This window comes from Dermacentor albipictus, chromosome 10, assembly GCF_038994185.2.
Source record: "Dermacentor albipictus isolate Rhodes 1998 colony chromosome 10, USDA_Dalb.pri_finalv2, whole genome shotgun sequence".
NCBI lineage: Eukaryota > Metazoa > Arthropoda > Arachnida > Ixodida > Ixodidae > Dermacentor > Dermacentor albipictus.
In genome coordinates, this window is record NC_091830.1 from 46,124,390 (window position 1) to 46,145,313 (window position 20,924).

Genomic DNA, 20,924 nt, shown 5'->3' on the forward strand with positions numbered 1-20,924 from the left:
AGGAATTCCATCACAAATGAACGCCTGATTCGTCGTGCAAGGAAACTTACGGATTAAGTTCAGTAATGCTGGCGTACTATAAATTCAGAATATGAAGTCAGGTGGATGGAAGTGCTTTAACTATATGGTTCCCGTCACCTTCCTAGACAATTGACACTAATTTGATCTAAACCATTTCGTTATCAAAGACGACTAAAAGCAACCACAAAGTCCATTTCAGATACCGCGATTTCAAATGACCATCCATTATGTAAAGTCAACTTGGCAAGTCGGCACACTATGTTACAGCTTGATCTCGACATTAGGGGAAAAAAAGCTGTTTTTATCCTGAAAAATATGAGGAAGCAGTTACTTTGTCTACATACACAGAGCTGCTGGTTTCAGATTCTATTCGGGACATATAAGGAAAAAAAATGCTATTTTTTTCAGATTTGTCATAAATGCCATCATAAAAACCATCTTGAAAGGCGATTATGTCTATGAGCTGTCCTCGGGTTTCTGGATATATATAGACATGCTTTCCAGAACACACACACACTGAACTAGGCGTTTTGTACAATCAAGACGGAGGTTCGCAGGGAGAGGGAGACGAAGTCAACAGTAGTCGAACAAGGGCAAGGGAGGTGCTAGAGCCATTGTTTCAACAAAGGGGTTTGCCTTCAGTTTCAGTTTCAGTTTCGTAGGGGAAACAGCTGCTTTTCTTTGCAGCACGAATATAGCTTACAGTCCTTCATCTCCAATGTGGGATGAGAATTAGCGCATGCATAATCAAGGGTGAGAGAAATCCGAATCATTAAAAAAACAGGATAGATAATTTCTCGTAGTGATAATGAGGGAACACAGACCGCTGGGGGACGCGATGGAATCATGCTGCCTGTTCTTCCAACTGGATCAATCGTATGGCCATATTAATTTCAGTCTCTTCTTTTTCATATTCGTTTTTTATTTAAATAGCATTCTCTGCATAGCCACACCCAGAGCAGAATCTTCCCTGCTATTTTAACCAAATAAAAAGATAGGCCGATCGAAAAGTTAGTGCGGTCTCAAAATATGTGCCTTTCGACCACGAGGGTATGCGCCACTGAGTATGTTCCGATCTTGTTTTTTCTTCTTCAGAAGGCTGCCTTTAGGCATAAATGAACATTCTTGGCACTAAGTTGGTTCACTGGACATGTGCCATTCAGTACACGTGCCATACATGACGTGCTTCGGTTATTCGCATACTTGGTGTTAAGAACGGCCCAGCTGAGGTGCAAGTTTTGCCAGCCAGTTGCGACAGCGGCGTCAACTTTTTCCTGGAACGCCACCGCAACCCTCTAGCCACACGGTGTGTCTACTGTGTCCGCAGGACAATGCGCCACGTCCGCCACTCTGCGTCGCGGGATTACCGAGATGAGTTCGACGAACCAGGCTTTGTGACTGAACCCGCCACCACCGACCCTGTCTGCTGTGAACAAGGCAGTGCCCGAGGGAACGTAGTTGGAGGCCCCTTCCCACGCGCCTTTCAAGACGCGAGACAATGGACAACCGGCGGCCGCGCTGCGAGGGTCAGCTCAAGGAATAAGATGTGCCTTTCCTGACGTAAGCCTCGAGTTCTGCGCAGATGGTCTGACCTCGGTTGGGGACCATGAACCTGTGCGGTTCATGTAAAGGACCATGAACCTGTGTGTGTAATCCCTCGCGCAAAGAGGCGGCTCGTCTACCGTGCCTGGTCAGTCGTTTCCCTCACCTTGGGATCGAGGGAGGACCGAGTGTTTATAAGCCGCTGTTGTGCGGCTGCTCAGTGTATTTTCTCTCGCAGTCATGCTAGACTGATGAACTGCAACGTCCTTATGTAGATACTGTAAATAAACCCATATTCCTCGTTCTCGATGAGAAGCAGTCCTTCCCTTCATCAACGTCCTCAGCGTGGATAAGTTGGACGACGGCATGGGCCAGCTACCTTCTAATCCATGCCCGACTCCAATCTTGACAATGGGTTACGAGCGGTGGGATTGACCTCCCCGTCCTTACATTGGATAGTCGTCGTAGATAAGCCTATCTGATATTTATTTATTCTATACCATATGATAACTAGCACAGTTCGCGAAGAAACGAGGTGACGTATAAGTGAACCACAGATTTCGCTGCGAAACTTGAAAAACCAATGGCATCAAAACACGAGGAGCACCTGATCACAAGGAAAGAGTAAGGGGAGAACCGGATGAGAGGGGTGGGTTAGAATAGAACAGTTGGCGACAATACGATGTGAAGAAAGAGCCGGCTTCAAACTGTCAGTTGGGACGAATAATCACTTCTCTTACTTGACGGTCGCAGAATTGGTGCTGAGCGCCTGAATGCCGCCGTAGCCCCTCCATCTGTGCACCTACAATGGCGGGCCTGTATTCAGGATGCCTCCTATTCGTTCCTGCGATCATACAAAAAGGAAGATTTTAGAGATCAAGGTTTAAGAGATCACAGACCATTGTCATTCAGCAGTCGTCTATAACGAGCAGCTAGTGCAAAACAAAAACAAAAAAATGGTAGTACACTTGGAGACCGACCGAAATAGACTTACGTTTTGTTAACACGCCATGCAATAGGTAGTGTGGGCTTGGTACAGTCACCATTGGGACGTGGCGTTTCCTACGGTAAGTCACGAAATATTATGGTTACTTCACTTGGGGTTGTGGTGTACTGCACAAGTTTTCAAAAAAAAAAGTTATCGCGTTTGTTACAATTCCCAAGCAAAATAAGAGCTGTAGATAGTGTATGAACTAGATTGAGAGACACTCCTCCATCTGCAGCAGACACCCACCATCGACTTTGTGGCTTGCCTTGGGACAAAGACAGTCGGAGAAAGGGTAGTGAGAGGTGCGAAGTTGAGAACTGACCAGCCTAATGACCATGAAAGATGGGCCATGGACAACGCGTTCTATAAGGGGCTTTTTTATGTCTTCATGAAACTGGCTTGCATGCTTAGATTTAATTTCATCCTAAAATTATGGCGCGTGGCTACAGAAGCGAAAGAAAAAACACTTCAGCCTAGTGTTATTACATTTTGATCACGCGCACTTGATACAGGGGAAACTGAAAGCGAATACACTTGTCTCTTACAGTGTCAAGAAAACGCGAACAGGAGTCTATATTCATAAAAAGTTTCAAACGCTGGGTACAGCATGCACTCAGTGGTGCCGACATATAGCCAAATCTAAGATGCATCGTCTCATGTTTTAAGACTGCGCTATGCACGCAGGGTTAAAACTTATCCTGTTTTTGCTCCACTCGTATGGCTGACTGAGTACAGCCTAGGAGATTGAAATATTCGAAAATTCGAAAAAAAATATTCGTTTTTGGGAATCCTGTTCAATTGGAAGGCGGAATCCAATAGGACGCTATTCGATTCGTTACCTGAATGTTTCGAACAGTCGCACACCTACTTGCAGCTTTAATTGTAATCTTAATGTCTCTCCTTGCTCCTTTTTCGTACGGATGCAATCCCCAGATATCCTGCTATTCTCCTCGTATTTCTCTCACACACACACACACACACACACACACACACACACACACACACACACACATATATATATATATATATATATATATATATATATATATATATATACATATATATAAAGAGAAAGAGAGAGAGAGAGTCATATGATAAGAAGCCTACAAACACTGACACCAAGGACAACATATGGGTAATTACTTGTGCTTAATAAACGAAATGAAGAAACGATAAATTAATGGAAATTAAAGTGGATGAAAAAACAACTTGCCGCAAGTGGGAACCGAACCCACAACCTTCGCATTTCGCGTGCGATGCTGTAGCAATTGAGCTACCGTGGCGCTGTTTCCCCATACACTTTCTTGGATATTTATGTGTCGTAGTAGAACCCTGGGAGGCCTCATATGATATGACTAATAACAATCGGGCCACTCGGTTAACCCCTTTCTTCTCGTTTACATACATATATATATATATATATATATATATATATATATATATATATATATATATATATATATATATATATGTATATATATATATATATATATATATATATATATATATATATATATATATATATATATATATATATATATATATATATATATGTAGTAATGTCATAAGAAGCCAACAAACACTGACACAAAAAGGACGTCCCACGTCCGCCGCCATGGTCTGTGTGTGGTGGCGCTGGCTAACACTCCCAGGGTTCTACTAGGACACATAAATACCCAAGAAAGTGGATGGGAAAACAGCGCAGCGGTAGCTCAATTGGTAGAGCATCGCACGCGAAATGCGAAGGCTGTGGGTTCGGTTCCCACCTGCGGCAAGTTGTTTCTTCATCCACGTTAATTTCCATTAATTCCTCGTTTCTTTAATTCATTTATTAAACACAAGTAATTTCCCCTATGTTGTCCTTGGTGTCAATGTTTGTTGGCTTCTTATGAAATTACTCATAAAATCGGGACCCTCGGTTAACCCCCTTTCTTCTCGTTTATATATATATATATATATATATATATATATATAAATAAATATATATATATATATATATATATATATATATATGTAATGAAGAAAAAGAGAGTACGGACGTTGAAATCACACTGGACCCAGTACTAAAAAGAAGGAAATGGGTACGACGGGCGCTGAATAAGCACAGTATATTGGACTGCGTTTCGGTTGGTCCACCAGCCGGAACGTCCGTTCAATACACTGTGCAAAGGCTGTCCACCAGCCGAAACGCAGTTCAATAGAGTGAGCTTATTCAACGTACGTCGTACCCTTTTTCTTCATTTTACTACTGGGGCCAGCGTGATTTCCTCAGCCATAACTGTATGTATGTATGTATGTATGTATGTATGTATGTATGTATGTATGTATGTATGTATGTATGTATGTATGTATGTATGTATGTATGTATGTATGTATGTATGTATGTATGTATGTATGTATGTATGTATGTATGTATGTATGTATGTATGTATGTATGTATGTATGTATGTATGTATGTATGTATGTATGTACGATCACTACGCACAGGGCCCCCATCAGAGGATAACGTCGAGCCATGAGCATTGCGACAAAGACGCTGCTGTTGGTCTTCTTGGCTGAAATGAGCAGCGCAAGGTTTCCCGAATACCATAAGGATCGCTGCAAAATGGTGAAGAATGAGGAAGAGTTTGATTGGAAAAAGGTATCGGACTCGTTGTTGTTTATTCGCTTGCGATAGCCTTGTTTTTTAGCATAGTTTTATAACGCACATAGTACGTCAGTGACTGGACCAGCTCTGTCCAGAGGTGGCAGCTGTGTTTTTTTACAGCTGCAGAATTTTCGACATGTTAACACTAGCCTAGTGGTACTACACTGACGCTACACTCGTTGAACATGAACTATTTCGAGTCACAATAATCCTTACTCCACTGGCATGCTGCAGTAAAGACGTCTCGGTCCATCGTGAAGCCGTTCCCGCCTAGGGTGCTAATCGAGGCTATACTGTTCTGTACGCTTGCGAATCCCCCATCATATATTGTCGAATTCCGCAACTTGAGCCAACGAAACAGGCCGCACAGCAACTCCCTGGACCCAATCAGAGCAGACAAGATGGCGGATTCGACAACATGGCGGAATCCGCCATTGTCCCGAACGGGACACCCCCGGAAGGTATCGAATTCTACCACGTCGGTTCAATTGCTTCGCGTTGACGCTTTGATCCAACACTATGGAAGGCAAGGCCAATCTCTCAGACCAATCGGAGTAGACATATGAGGACGAGTTGGACGATATGGTTGAATTTGAAACCGTGCAGAACAGCTTTCGTGGTACGGGAGGAACGCGGGTAAGACAGGCTTTCGCGGCGAAACGTGAAATGATTTGTCTTTTCGCAACAAACGCCTCTCGCGCTCCCCAGTGAGACGATATATATTTTACAGCGATGGCTGCCAACAACGCTTGGAACGATATTAAAGATGAGTGTTAAGCAGTGTCGGTGAATTACACTTCTGCAACATACCACAAACATTTCAGGTTTACCTTTAGTAGAACCTTGGATAGCCAGAAAAAAAAATAACGACAAATATTTGAGACGCTTGTATTCGTAGGACTGAATAGCATGTGGAAAACTCGTATGCTGGAACGATCACTTCCCGAAAGGTTCGTTTGGTTAGATAGTAACTCGCTCGAAATTGATGGTCAAGATTAAATTATCGACGAGAATAGGAGTCACCTTAGATGTGCTGTTTAGCTTGAAGAGAAAACTTCAGCTCGGTGCCAATTCCGGCGCCGCCTATTTAAATAGATTTAAAATGAAGAACTACTTTTGTGACACAAGCCCCGTGACTTATTTCAATGAAATTTGTTGCATTTGGGCGAGAAAGGGGAATTCCAGTGACTAGAGGAAGCATAATTTTGTTTAGGGTCTGAGAGTTCTCCTTTTTTACCAAAACTGCCGAAAATCGGTAAGAAGCACGATGTTTACAAGGCAGTAACTCTGCGATAAAGCAAACGTCACCGAGGTTTAAACGGTTCACGTTAAAGTTTCTAAAGCCGACAAACGTCACATGTGACATCGCAGGTGACATGAATTTCTCATAGTGTTTAGAACGATATTTCAAAAGTTGTACTCACATATTTCACAGCGGTACATATTATTTCAATTTGATCTTCTTTAGACGTGTTATTAGGTGCCGTTTACAAAATTGCAATACTTTCTTTTTCATTGCTGAGTTACGGGTTTGTGAACCGGATAGTTCGGGTTTTTGAAATATTGAAGATTTTCAACTAAGCTTTATTGAAACATCAGTGGCCTAGATAAAGGAAATCTGCTCCCCGCAGAAGCTATATGTTCACTTTTTCTTTTAATTGTGACAACTAGTGCTTATCAAGTTCGGTGCAATAGTTGCTCAGAAAACCTATTTCTGTTTTGATGTGTTTAGCCAGGAGCCGCCGAACTAAAGCTTCCTCTTCACTGCATTTCATTATTTAGCAATATAAGTGCTTCTCGGCTCATGCAGTTTTAGGTAATAGCAGAGTGCCCTTCTTAAAGTGTTCTTTTTCTGCTTTTTTGTCATTCAATGCTACCAGTTAACTCGTGCTCACAATGTCGTATATGGTTCCTGTATGTGCGTAATCCTTCTTTATTTTAATGCGTACGCTGAAAGTAAGCACATGGCGTAACCCTTGGAATGGTCCACGTAAAAATGCAACATGAATGGTTTATCAGATGTAGTAGGATGGACCATAATCAGAAACGCACGCTTGTACATGCGGAGACCATTGTGAAACCTAAGCAAATTCCCAAATCATGGCCGATTTTCCATCCACGTCCCGCGTTTCTATCAAAATATACTTGGTTTTGCAATACGTTTCAAGACTACTTGTCGTGCTCCTAATTGTTGAAAGTACTTGTTGAAACTTCTTGGTGGACTTTTCAGCAAAATCGAAAGAAAGAATAATAATATTTAGACGTGTGTAGCCGTTTTCGTGCGTTGTTTCAGAAGAAAAACGGTTGCAAGAAAAACTGGCAAACCTTCTTTCATCTATTGGCTTTTTCTGCGCTTCCCTCCACTTTCCTGCAGTTCGTTGGAAAAGAGTGGATGCTCGGGCTCGATGAAAGGGGAGTGATCAAGGGATACAGGATGGTCGGGTGCCCGACGTTCACATATTACCCGAAGAAAGGATACCGGCTGCGCAAAGAATACACGACGTAAGTTGAATGTGCTTCCCAGCGGAGAGCCGCCTCTTCATTTGACGATTAATTTTTCCTTTGCGAGTGGCCCCGTTTTTCCGTATGAGGTATCTGGATTTCTATAGCCTTTTTGGTGGGCCAATCTCGGCGATGGTGCAGTCGAACAATTTAACCAGTCCGACGCTCCTCCTACCCCGCTCACGCGAGGGATGACACGATAGAGCTCCGTACGCACTGACTACACTCCATTATTTACCCTTAATCACTCAGGAACATATTGGAGAGTTTTAGGTTTGTGGCCCCTAGTTCTTGCGTACGCAAGCAGCTTGCGTCCCCTTATCTAAAACTCTCTATTAGAGAGTTTTTGTCCCCTAATCTAAAACTCTCTATTAGAGAGTTTTTAGAGAGTTTTACAGTATTAGAGAGTTTTTGTCCCCTAATCTAAAACTCTCCATTAGAGAGTTTTTAGAGAGTTTTACAGTATTAGAGAGTTTTTGTCCCCTAATCTAAAACTCTCTATTAGAGAGTTTTTAGAGAGTTTTACAGTATTAGAGAGTTTTGTCCCCTAATCTAAAACTCTCCATTAGAGAGCTTTTCGAGAGTTTTACAGTATTAGAGAGTTTTTATCCCCTAATCTAAAACTCTCTATTAGAGAGTTTTTAGAGAGTTTTACAGTATTAGAGAGTTTTTGTCCCCTAATCTAAAACTCTCTATTAGAGAGTTTTTGGAGAGTTTTACGGTATTAGAGAATTTATGTCCCCTAATCTAAAACTCTCTATTAGAGAGTTTTTAGAGAGTTTTACAGTATTAGAGAGTTTTTGTCCCCTAATCTAAAACTATCTATTAGAGAGTTTTTAGAGAGTTTTACAGTATTAGAGAGTTTTTGTCCCCTAATCTAAAACCCTCTATTAGAGAGTTTTTAGAGAGTCTTACAGTATTAGAGAGTTTTTGTCGCCTAATTTAAAACTCTTTATTAGAGAGTTTTTAGAGAGTTTTACAATATTAGAGAGTTTTTGTTCCCTAATCTAAAACTCTCTCTTGGAGAGTTTTTATAGAGTTTTACAGTATTAAAGAGTTGTTGTCCCCTAATCTAAAACTCTCTATTGCATTGGGGGTGGGGGGAGGGGTGATGGAGGGGCGGGGTCGTGACATCTGTTATCGGTGTTAACGCTCTTGTGTGCTCAGTCTGTGTTCTTTCGTGCGCCTGGCGGTTTTCCTCCCCCAACGTTTGGATGCCGCTTGCATGCCCTATAATCTAAAGCTGTTTGCACGACTTCTAGTAGAGGTTATAGTGGCTTCCAGCTTTCATTTGCGTGTTTCAGTAGACCAGTCATCGTCGCTCATTCGTTTACAAATTTAACGTTGCGGAGATGGCGGTGAGACGCAGCGCTTCTTGTTTATATTGCGAATTCATTATTAATAAATAAATAAATAAATGTTTAAATGATTATTTGATTAATTAATTTCATTTGGTCGAGAAAGGTGAATTCCGTGACTGGAGGAAGCAGCTTGGTGAATGTTTGTCATCGTTGACTGTCTCCAATGTGTATAAGCTTCTTTCGTGCTTTCAGCTTTCATTGTCCTGCGCAGAGGAGCAGCAGGTACCAATAAAGGCGCCAACCTTTTCCTAAAATTTTATATAGATAAGAAAAAAACAGGTAACAACTTTAATGCTAAAGAAAAAATTATAAAGTTAACAAAGAGGGCGTCTTATACGGGAAAACGCCCACGTGCGTAGTAATGTGTTTAATAATGATACTAATTCCTAGCCGTGTCAAAGAACTCAGCTGCAGAAACATTTTCTGCAGTGACTCTGCTGATCCGCACTACACCGAGAGGGAGAACGGCACCCTTAAACAGCACCGCTTCGTGTTCATGAAAGAACTTTGCACTATTTGTGACGGTAAGTTCATTCCTGATGTGTGTTTGTAGTACGAATACTAGCGGTTCAGGACGAAAGGACGGAGCTCCCGTACGCGCAAGTAACGAAGACTTTGTGTGTTTGAAGTACGAATACTAGCGGGTCAGGACGAAAGGACGGAGCCCCCGTACGCGCAAGTAACGAAGACGCGGTGTGTTTGTAGTACGAATACTAGCGGGTCAGGACGAAAGGACGGAGCCCCCGTACGCGCAAGTAACGAAGACTTTGTGTGTTTGAAGTACGAATACTAGCGGGTCAGGACGAAAGGACGGAGCCCCCGTACGCGCAAGTAACGAAGACGCGGTGTGTTTGTAGTACGAATACTAGCGGGTCAGGACGAAAGGACGGAGCCCCCGTACGCGCAAGTAACGAAGACGCGGTGTGTTTGTAGTACGAATACTAGCGGGTCAGGACGAAAGGACGGAGCTCCCGTACGCGCAAGTAACGAAGACTTTGTGTGTTTGAAGTACGAATACTAGCGGGTCAGGACGAAAGGACGGAGCCCCCGTACGCGCAAGTAACGAAGACGCGGTGTGTTTGTAGTACGAATACTAGCGGGTCAGGACGAAAGGACGGAGCCCCCGTACGCGCAAGTAACGAAGACTTTGTGTGTTTGAAGTACGAATACTAGCGGGTCAGGACGAAAGGACGGAGCCCCCGTACGCGCAAGTAACGAAGACGCGGTGTGTTTGTAGTACGAATACTAGCGGGTCAGGACGAAAGGACGGAGCTCCCGTACGCGCAAGTAACGAAGACTTTGTGTGTTTGAAGTACGAATACTAGCGGGTCAGGACGAAAGGACGGAGCCCCCGTACGCGCAAGTAACGAAGACGCGGTGTGTTTGAAGTACGAATACTAGCGGGTCAGGACGAAAGGACGGAGCCCCCGTACGCGCAAGTAACGAAGACGCGGTGTGTTTGTAGTACGAATACTAGCGGGTCAGGACGAAAGGACGGAGCTCCCGTACGCGCAAGTAACGAAGACTTTGTGTGTTTGAAGTACGAATACTAGCGGGTCAGGACGAAAGGACGGAGCCCCCGTACGCGCAAGTAACGAAGACGCGGTGTGTTTGTAGTACGAATACTAGCGGGTCAGGACGAAAGGACGGAGCCCCCGTACGCGCAAGTAACGAAGACGCGGTGTGTTTGTAGTACGAATACTAGCGGGTCAGGACGAAAGGACGGAGCTCCCGTACGCGCAAGTAACGAAGACTTTGTGTGTTTGAAGTACGAATACTAGCGGGTCAGGACGAAAGGACGGAGCCCCCGTACGCGCAAGTAACGAAGACGCGGTGTGTTTGTAGTACGAATACTAGCGGGTCAGGACGAAAGGACGGAGCCCCCGTACGCGCAAGTAACGAAGACGCGGTGTGTTTGTAGTACGAATACTAGCGGGTCAGGACGAAAGGACGGAGCTCCCGTACGCGCAAGTAACGAAGACTTTGTGTGTTTGAAGTACGAATACTAGCGGGTCAGGACGAAAGGACGGAGCCCCCGTACGCGCAAGTAACGAAGACGCGGTGTGTTTGTAGTACGAATACTAGCGGGTCAGGACGAAAGGACGGAGCCCCCGTACGCGCAAGTAACGAAGACGCGGTGTGTTTGTAGTACGAATACTAGCGGGTCAGGACGAAAGGACGGAGCCCCCGTACGCGCAAGTAACGAAGACTTTGTGTGTTTGAAGTACGAATACTAGCGGGTCAGGACGAAAGGACGGAGCCCCCGTACGCGCAAGTAACGAAGACGCGGTGTGTTTGAAGTACGAATACTAGCGGGTCAGGACGAAAGGACGGAGCCCCCGTACGCGCAAGTAACGAAGACGCGGTGTGTTTGTAGTACGAATACTAGCGGGTCAGGACGAAAGGACGGAGCCCCCGTACGCGCAAGTAACGAAGACGCGGTGTGTTTGTAGTACGAATACTAGCGGGTCAGGACGAAAGGACGGAGCTCCCGTACGCGCAAGTAACGAAGACTTTGTGTGTTTGAAGTACGAATACTAGCGGGTCAGGACGAAAGGACGGAGCCCCCGTACGCGCAAGTAACGAAGACGCGGTGTGTTTGTAGTACGAATACTAGCGGGTCAGGACGAAAGGACGGAGCCCCCGTACGCGCAAGTAACGAAGACTTTGTGTGTTTGAAGTACGAATACTAGCGGGTCAGGACGAAAGGACGGAGCCCCCGTACGCGCAAGTAACGAAGACGCGGTGTGTTTGTAGTACGAATACTAGCGGGTCAGGACGAAAGGACGGAGCCCCCGTACGCGCAAGTAACGAAGACGCGGTGTGTTTGTAGTACGAATACTAGCGGGTCAGGACGAAAGGACGGAGCTCCCGTACGCGCAAGTAACGAAGACTTTGTGTGTTTGAAGTACGAATACTAGCGGGTCAGGACGAAAGGACGGAGCCCCCGTACGCGCAAGTAACGAAGACGCGGTGTGTTTGTAGTACGAATACTAGCGGGTCAGGACGAAAGGACGGAGCCCCCGTACGCGCAAGTAACGAAGACGCGGTGTGTTTGTAGTACGAATACTAGCGGGTCAGGACGAAAGGACGGAGCTCCCGTACGCGCAAGTAACGAAGACTTTGTGTGTTTGAAGTACGAATACTAGCGGGTCAGGACGAAAGGACGGAGCCCCCGTACGCGCAAGTAACGAAGACGCGGTGTGTTTGTAGTACGAATACTAGCGGGTCAGGACGAAAGGACGGAGCCCCCGTACGCGCAAGTAACGAAGACTTTGTGTGTTTGAAGTACGAATACTAGCGGGTCAGGACGAAAGGACGGAGCCCCCGTACGCGCAAGTAACGAAGACGCGGTGTGTTTGTAGTACGAATACTAGCGGGTCAGGACGAAAGGACGGAGCCCCCGTACGCGCAAGTAACGAAGACTTTGTGTGTTTGAAGTACGAATACTAGCGGGTCAGGACGAAAGGACGGAGCCCCCGTACGCGCAAGTAACGAAGACGCGGTGTGTTTGTAGTACGAATACTAGCGGGTCAGGACGAAAGGACGGAGCCCCCGTACGCGCAAGTAACGAAGACGCGGTGTGTTTGTAGTACGAATACTAGCGGGTCAGGACGAAAGGACGGAGCTCCCGTACGCGCAAGTAACGAAGACTTTGTGTGTTTGAAGTACGAATACTAGCGGGTCAGGACGAAAGGACGGAGCCCCCGTACGCGCAAGTAACGAAGACGCGGTGTGTTTGTAGTACGAATACTAGCGGGTCAGGACGAAAGGACGGAGCCCCCGTACGCGCAAGTAACGAAGACGCGGTGTGTTTGTAGTACGAATACTAGCGGGTCAGGACGAAAGGACGGAGCTCCCGTACGCGCAAGTAACGAAGACTTTGTGTGTTTGAAGTACGAATACTAGCGGGTCAGGACGAAAGGACGGAGCCCCCGTACGCGCAAGTAACGAAGACGCGGTGTGTTTGTAGTACGAATACTAGCGGGTCAGGACGAAAGGACGGAGCCCCCGTACGCGCAAGTAACGAAGACTTTGTGTGTTTGAAGTACGAATACTAGCGGGTCAGGACGAAAGGACGGAGCCCCCGTACGCGCAAGTAACGAAGACGCGGTGTGTTTGTAGTACGAATACTAGCGGGTCAGGACGAAAGGACGGAGCCCCCGTACGCGCAAGTAACGAAGACGCGGTGTGTTTGTAGTACGAATACTAGCGGGTCAGGACGAAAGGACGGAGCTCCCGTACGCGCAAGTAACGAAGACTTTGTGTGTTTGAAGTACGAATACTAGCGGGTCAGGACGAAAGGACGGAGCCCCCGTACGCGCAAGTAACGAAGACGCGGTGTGTTTGTAGTACGAATACTAGCGGGTCAGGACGAAAGGACGGAGCCCCCGTACGCGCAAGTAACGAAGACGCGGTGTGTTTGAAGTACGAATACTAGCGGGTCAGGACGAAAGGACGGAGCCCCCGTACGCGCAAGTAACGAAGACGCGGTGTGTTTGTAGTACGAATACTAGCGGGTCAGGACGAAAGGACGGAGCCCCCGTACGCGCAAGTAACGAAGACTTTGTGTGTTTGTAGTACGAATACTAGCGGGTCAGGACGAAAGGACGGAGCCCCCGTACGCGCAAGTAACGAAGACGCGGTGTGTTTGTAGTACGAATACTAGCGGGTCAGGACGAAAGGACGGAGCCCCCGTACGCGCAAGTAACGAAGACTTTGTGTGTTTGTAGTACGAATACTAGCGGGTCAGGACGAAAGGACGGAGCCCCCGTACGCGCAAGTAACGAAGACGCGGTGTGTTTGTAGTACGAATACTAGCGGGTCAGGACGAAAGGACGGAGCCCCCGTACGCGCAAGTAACGAAGACGCGGTGTGTTTGTAGTACGAATACTAGCGGGTCAGGACGAAAGGACGGAGCCCCCGTACGCGCAAGTAACGAAGACTTTGTGTGTTTGAAGTACGAATACTAGCGGGTTAGGACGAAAGGACGGAGCCCCCGTACGCGCAAGTAACGAAGACGTGTGTTTGTAGTACGAATACTAGGGGGTCAGGACGAAAGGACGGAGCCCCCGTACGCGCAAGTAACGAAGACGTGTGTTTGTAGTACGAATACTAGCGGTTCAGGACGAAACGACGAAGCCCCCGTACGCGCAAGTAACGAAGACTTTGTGTGTTTGAAGTACGAATACTAGCGGGTCAGGACGAAAGGACGGAGCCCCCGTACGCGCAAGTACCGAAGACGTGTGTTTGTAGTACGAATACTAGCGGGTCAGGATGAAAGAACGGAGCCCCCGTACGCGCAAGTAACGCAGACGTTGTGTGTTTGTAGTACGAATACTAGCGGGTCAGGACGAAAGGACGGAGCCCCCGTACGCGCAAGTAACGAAGACGTGTGTTTGTAGTACGAATGCTAGCGGTTCAGGACGAAAGGACGGAGCCCCCGTACGCGCAAGTAACGAAGACGTCGTGTGTTTGTAGTACGAATACTAGCGGGTCAGGATGAAAGAACGGAGCCCCCGTATGCGCAAGTAACATAGACGTTGTGTGTTTGTAGTACGAATACTAGCGGGTCAGGACGAAAGGACGGAGCCCCCGTACGCGCAAGTAACGAAGACGTTGTGTGTTTGTAGTACGAATACTAGCGGGTCAGGACGAAAGGAAGGAGCTCCGATATGCGCAAGTAATGAAGTAATGTTTTCTGGACATACTATCCCGTGTTTCTTCTAGTTTCTTTTGTCGGGGGGCAATATATTTTAGGGGGAGGGCAGTGCCACTCCGTAGCATGAGGAGGTACACGAGTGCAGGCTGTGGAGACATTAGCGACTATATAGGAAAACAAAGAATGCGATTGGAGAGTGCCGTATGACGTCATACAGCTATAATCGTCAAGGCATGCTTGCTCTGACGTCATTCCTCCGTACTCTCTGAGCCCATCTCCCGTTGGCTCGCGGAAAATAGGCGCTGGTTGGTTGCAGCATTATTCGATCCTTGGAAGCTCCAGATCTTCTATTCGAATGCCTTTTCCAACTTGATGAAGATCATGGTTTGTTGGCTAGTAGCCATCTAGCCTGCTTGAGCTAATCGGATAGTCTGTTAATTTTTATTTAACCAAGCACTTTGTTGCCCATATCTCCTTAATCTTTTTTATCTTCCTGAAAACGTCGGCATCAGCCTTGCATATTTATACCGGGTGTTTCGGCGAACACTTTCGAATTAAAAGAAATTGCCTGTGGCTGATTGCAGACAGTTCTCGTCAATGAGCTGGTCTATACTCGAAGAGGCGGGCAGAACTTGCGCAAAAGAAATGAAATGCCTAATCAATTATTAACAAAAATAATTGATTAAGCTTGTAATTCATTTTATTACGGCACAGTTCGCAAGGCGGATGCTTGACGCGTGACTGCTTCTCCATTAATTGTATTGCACAGAAAGAGACGTGACAGAATACGTGGAAATCTTGGGCACCGATTATGAAAACTGGGCCGTAATAGGGAACTGCATCAAGACTGACGGTAAGTGAACTTTCAGAAACGTTCCAAGCCAATTCAGATCGAGCGCGGACCGAGCAGGCATTTGCAAGAACGATAATGCAGAAATTTCGGCTGGTTGAAAGCGACGTTATTCGGGGTTTCTATAGTGGTTTTATGGAAGCAGAAGTACGCAAAACCGCAAGTATTCACGGAAAACGAATATCAGAACTTTGTGAACTGCATCTGCTAAGCATCGGAAGCGGGAAATATTGGTGTATGGGCTTGAGGTTTACGGGAAATCAATAAGATATATATATTTAGGGATTATTGTAACAGTCCTACTCACATATTAGTGGCACATTTTGTAGCAGTGACCTTAATAGGCTCTCCTTAAAGAACTGTGGCATTTATTTTATGCCCGAGTTACAGAGCTGTCAACTTGATCTTCTGATTTGGCGTTATCCAACAATTTTTGTTTAAAAATGTGCGGCATAAGCAAACATATGTTCTCTGCTTTCAGTAAGCGTCTAACTTTTTCTTTTAAATGCAAGAAACCTCATAATATTCTGTGCAGTGGAGAGCGAGTCATACAAGTTTCCTTTCCCACATGTTTCGGCTGGAGTTCCTCGAGTAGAGATTCACCTTAATAAGCTGTTTTACGTAACTTGAACCGAGCTTTCATTTTGTTAAGTAGGGCATCTTAGGCTATTACGACCGAAGGTATATTGTGGGTCGCCTTCCTATGTTCCTCGGAGCATGTTTTAAGTGCTATTAACAGAAACAACTAGCTTCAGTTAATCAAATATTTTAGATATTCATTTTGAATAATTTCAGCCCTGCTATGCGTTGAGGTACATAAGTTTGTGTGTGCTTTCGAATAAAGTTAGTTGTGAGCTTAGCGCTGTCCTGGTGTGTTCCTGCTATCTGTCTTCGTCATCTTGGGCTGCCCCTTCAAGATGTTCAACCGGTACCGTGGCCTCCGCGATCAGCTCCGTTCCGGCGCGCGCCGCCGGAGCTGATCGCGGAGGCCACGCCGGTACCAACTCGCCAGAATGTCGATCCTTCGAAACCTTGACGTCGCTGTAAAAGCTCTGGCCTTCGGGCAAAAAAAAAATAAAATAAAAAAATTGTTACGCGTTTGTGTGCTCGTGCAGATGTACGCGTGCACACCCTCTCAAATATTGACAGGCGCAACGCGAACTCATGCTTTTCTGAAATCTCTTCTTTTACAGACGACGTATGGTATCGAGTTTTTACCATTCTGCTAAAAAAAGCCAACATGAAGAGCGTTCCCGGCGGTGTTGTAGAAAAGGCCAATGACGCACTGAGGAAGAAAGGAATCGGTCACAAGATCAAATGGTCGACGACGAGCTGCCTACTGGACTGACAGCCAGATACGGAAGAAGATGGCGCGACAGTGACGTCATCGGGAGGCCGGCCAACTTCGCTCTCTCGCGACGTAGTAATAAAGCAGTGGTGTACCTGCACAGTCGTTGCACCGGAGTTACCAGAAATGGCCGTGGTGGCAGAATGGTGGCGCCGTGGGGTTCTGCTTTCCGAGCACGAGGACGCGGGTTCGATTCCCAGCGTCTACGGTCGCACCGTGATGGGGGCGGGTGCGACATGCGAAAGTCCTCGTCTATTCAGTTCAGGTGGACGCGCTATAAGACTCCACCGCAACCCCCCCCCCCCCCGGGGGTGTTGAAAGTTAATCTCAAACACTTCCTCAGGCATCCCTCCTTGCTTCGTTGTACATATTCGGTACACGTTGCACTACCCCCAATTAGTTTTAAGCGTGGATTGCGTGGGAGGATGCCTTCGAACGATTGCGCACCATTCGACAAGTTGGTTTCCACATGCGGTGATTGGTAGTCGAGCTCCTCGGTGTACAAGGTGAAACCTATATATGACATAGCCACAAGGAACTATAGCGTTCGAACTAGAAAATTACGGCATGAATTAAAAAGAATTGGTTGGAGCGCTAACTGGCGGGGCGCTTCTCGAATCGCGAGCGTCAGCTTAGCGCTGCCCTCGAAAGGAAACGCGTACAATCATTGCTTTCTATCGGCATTAGCGTACGTGCCATAAACTTGGAGGTTAACAAAGATGCCCGAGAAGCTAAGGGCCACGCGACAAGCGATGGGACGGAGATCAATAGAGGTTAACGCTGATAGACAGAAAGACAGCGTTGTGGTTTACAGAGCAAAGGGGGCTTTGCCGATGTTTTAGCTGAGATGAAGAAACGGAGCTGGGCAGGGCGCTTAACTGCGCTGCAGGGAAGGCAGCCGGTGGTGTATATCAGAATCACAAAGTGTGGTGCCGAAGAAAAGGAACACCGCAGTCGAGGACGGCCTGTAGAACCTGGCGGTATGCGAGGAAATTAGCGAATCGGGGTACAAAATTGGCAGTTTCATCTAGAGGAGGTGCGCTCGAAGAGATGCACTAGGAGGAAAGCTGCAAAGCGGCGTCACGGACTTCACACTTCGACGGCGCGCGAGGCGGGACCGAAGAAGAGCAGTCGGGGTTCCGCCAGCGCCCAAAGAAAGCAATGTGCTCGCGAACAACTTCTCTTGGCCACGAAGCGAAAGCTATGCGGGACCAAATCGCACGCGTAGCACGGCTGCTTGGTCGGTCGGTCGGTCGGTCGGTCGGTCGGTCGGTCGGTCGGTCGGTCGGTCGGTCGGTCGGTCGGTCGGTCGGTCGGTCAGTCAGTCAGTCAGTCAGTCAGTCAGTCAGTCAGTCAGTCAGTCAGTCGGTCGGTCGGTCGGTCGGTCGGTCGGTCGGTCGGTCGGTCGGTCGGTCGGTCGGTCGGTCGGTCGGTCGGTCGGTCAGTCAGTCACTAAGTCAGTCAGTCAGTCAGTCAGTCAGTCAGTCAGTCAGTCAGTCAGTCAGTCAGTCAGTCAGTCACTAAGTCAGTCAGTCAGTCAGTCAGTCAGTCAGTCAGTCACTAAGTCAGTCAGTCAGTCAGTCAGTCAGTCAGTCACTAAGTCAGTCAGTCAGTCAGTCACTAAGTCAGTCAGTCAGTCAGTCAGTCAGTCACTAAGTCAGTCAGTCAGTCAGTCAGTCACTAAGTCAGTCAGTCAGTCAGTCAGTCACTAAGTCAGTCAGTCAGTCAGTCAGTCAGTCACTAAGTCAGTCAGTCAGTCAGTCAGTCAGTCACTAAGTCAGTCAGTCAGTCAGTCACTAAGTCAGTCAGTCAGTCAGTCAGTCAGTCAGTCAGTCAGTCAGTCAGTCAGTCACTAAGTCAGTCAGTCAGTCAGTCAGTCAGTCAGTCAGTCAGTCAGTCAGTCACTAAGTCAGTCAGTCAGTCAGTCAGTCAGTCAGTCAGTCACTAAGTCAGTCAGTCAGTCAGCCAGTCAGTCAGTCACTAAGTCAGTCAGTCAGTCAGTCAGTCAGTCACTAAGTCAGTCAGTCAGTCAGTCAGTCAGTCAGTCAGTCAGTCAGTCAGTCACTAAGTCAGTCAGTCAGTCAGTCAGTCAGTCAGTCAGTCAGTCAGTCACTAAGTCAGTCAGTCAGTCAGTCAGTCAGTCAGTCAGTCAGTCAGTCAGTCAGTCAGTCAGTCAGTTAGTTAGTTAGTTAGTTAGTTAGTCAGTCAGTCAGTCAGTTAGTTAGTCAGTCAGTCAGTTAGTTAGTCAGTTAGTTAGTTAGTTAGTTAGAACACCTTGGCGGGCTAGTTGGTTAGAATCCATGGTAGAGCGTATAAGCGTGACTGAACGAGGACGTAGAAAGAAAGAGATACACAGACAGGCGCTGTGTCTGTGTATCTGTTTCTTTCTACGTCCTCGTTCAGTCGCGCTTATACGCTCTACCATAGTAAGTTAGGTTAGCTGGTTAGTAGTTAGTCCCCGAGCGTTTCCTTCAGGCTTTCTCACGTGGGAAAACAAATAGCGAACATAAGTGTTTCGTTTTCTGCAGCACGTAACTTGAAACGACACGTAACTATAAACTAGAAGAAAGGGGGTTAACCGAGGGGTCCGTTTTTATTATGCGTATCATAAGAAGCCAACAAACACTGACGCCAACGAAAACATAATGGAAATTGCTTGTCCTTAATAAATAAAATAAACAAACGATAAATTGGTGGAAATGAAAGTGGATGAAAAAACAACTTGTTGCAGGTGGGGAACGATCCCATGCGAAGGTGTAAAAATTAGTTAGTGCTGTAAAAATTAGTTTTAAAGAAAGTGTTCAAGCCACCGACTGCCTAGGAGCACGTTATGGCTATTTTCTCTGATATCGAGTAAACGGAAAACCAAACTTGCGTTATCTTTCACACTATAACTTTCCAGCGTTGTTTCGCTGAAATTAGAAGCAGCTGGCGTAGCAAAGCAAAGTTCACCTTTAACATCATTCACAGAAAAAATACGCACTTTCAGTTGCGCGAAGAACTTCTTTTTCTTCAATTCTCGCGTTATCAAGGTTGTGAAGAAAATGGTTAAGTTGCATATATTCAGTTACAGATCATGCATTGGTTAATGAAATACATTATTCACTCAACTTCTTTGCTAAGCCGGGTTATCTTATGACCAATCCTATAGGTTAGCACAGATGCAACAATTATTTTTGGTTCTTTTTATAAGATACATTTTTCATCCACATGAGATACATAGTGTTTCCAATTTGCAACAGATATCGGAAACATAAATTATCGCACTTTACTTCATGCAGACGTTCACAATAGCTTCCACGAGAATGGCCAGCCACGGCCTAACTTGTTGCGGCCTTCTTTCAACATTTCCTATTTTCTTCTTTCTACTACCCATTTCCCTTACCCCCAGTGTAGGGTAGCAAACCGGACGCTCGTCTGGTTGACCTCCCGGTCTTTCCTGTCTTTTCTCTCTCTTTCTCTTTCAACATTTCCCATAACATTACAGTATTGTTACTGCAAGTTCGTGCACCTTGTTTACGTGCGGAAACGCACAGCTGCATACATTGTTATTGACACAGTACATATAGCCAATCTTCAAAGGTTGGCTATTCGTTTGGGCCTGAAGCGGGCAGACCACGGGCCACCGTGTCGTGACCTAGTTTTGGACCCATTCTGATGCTAGAAGTCTGCGGGACATCTAACCAGAACCCAGAACCTGTGGTAACAAATAAAACGCATTCTCGTTTATTATGCCGCTGCCTTAGCGCTGGCGCCCTTGGATTAGCACAACAGGTTTAGCCAATGAAACAGCTCTGGTTGTTTTGTTTAAGCACAACGTCGCTAGTCGTTGCCACCAGAAGTGATTCCGGCCAGTCCCATCCACCTTGTATTAGGGCCGAAATTCAAAGCATATGGAAGCAGTATTCGTGGGAAAGACGCAAGGAAAGAGATGGAGTCGTGGCCGTTACACACACAGGTAGCTCTGCAACGTAGATATATAAATGTTTATGAGGAGGGAGAA

General features: G+C 46.4%; 2 protein-coding genes across 2 annotated transcripts in view; one reads left to right on the forward strand and one right to left on the reverse strand.

The window, feature by feature from the left end:
- LOC139050478 (uncharacterized) overlaps positions 1-2,405 on the reverse strand; it is a 42,751-nt gene extending 40,346 nt beyond the window's left edge. Inside the window, exon 1 of the mRNA XM_070526907.1 lies at positions 2,304-2,405. The gene's annotated coding sequence lies outside the window, so the exon portion shown is untranslated. The remainder of the gene's footprint in view (positions 1-2,303) is intronic.
- Positions 2,406-2,475: 70 nt separating this feature from the next.
- On the forward strand, positions 2,476-17,015 carry LOC139050479 (uncharacterized). The gene is made up of 6 exons (XM_070526909.1): positions 2,476-2,630; positions 5,039-5,192; positions 7,573-7,700; positions 9,491-9,585; positions 15,493-15,576; positions 16,767-17,015. The coding sequence occupies exons 2-6, from the start codon at positions 5,067-5,069 to the stop codon at positions 16,919-16,921; spliced, it is 588 nt and encodes a 195-aa protein (XP_070383010.1). The 5' UTR covers positions 2,476-2,630; positions 5,039-5,066; the 3' UTR covers positions 16,922-17,015.
- The last annotated feature ends 3,909 nt before the right edge of the window (positions 17,016-20,924 follow it).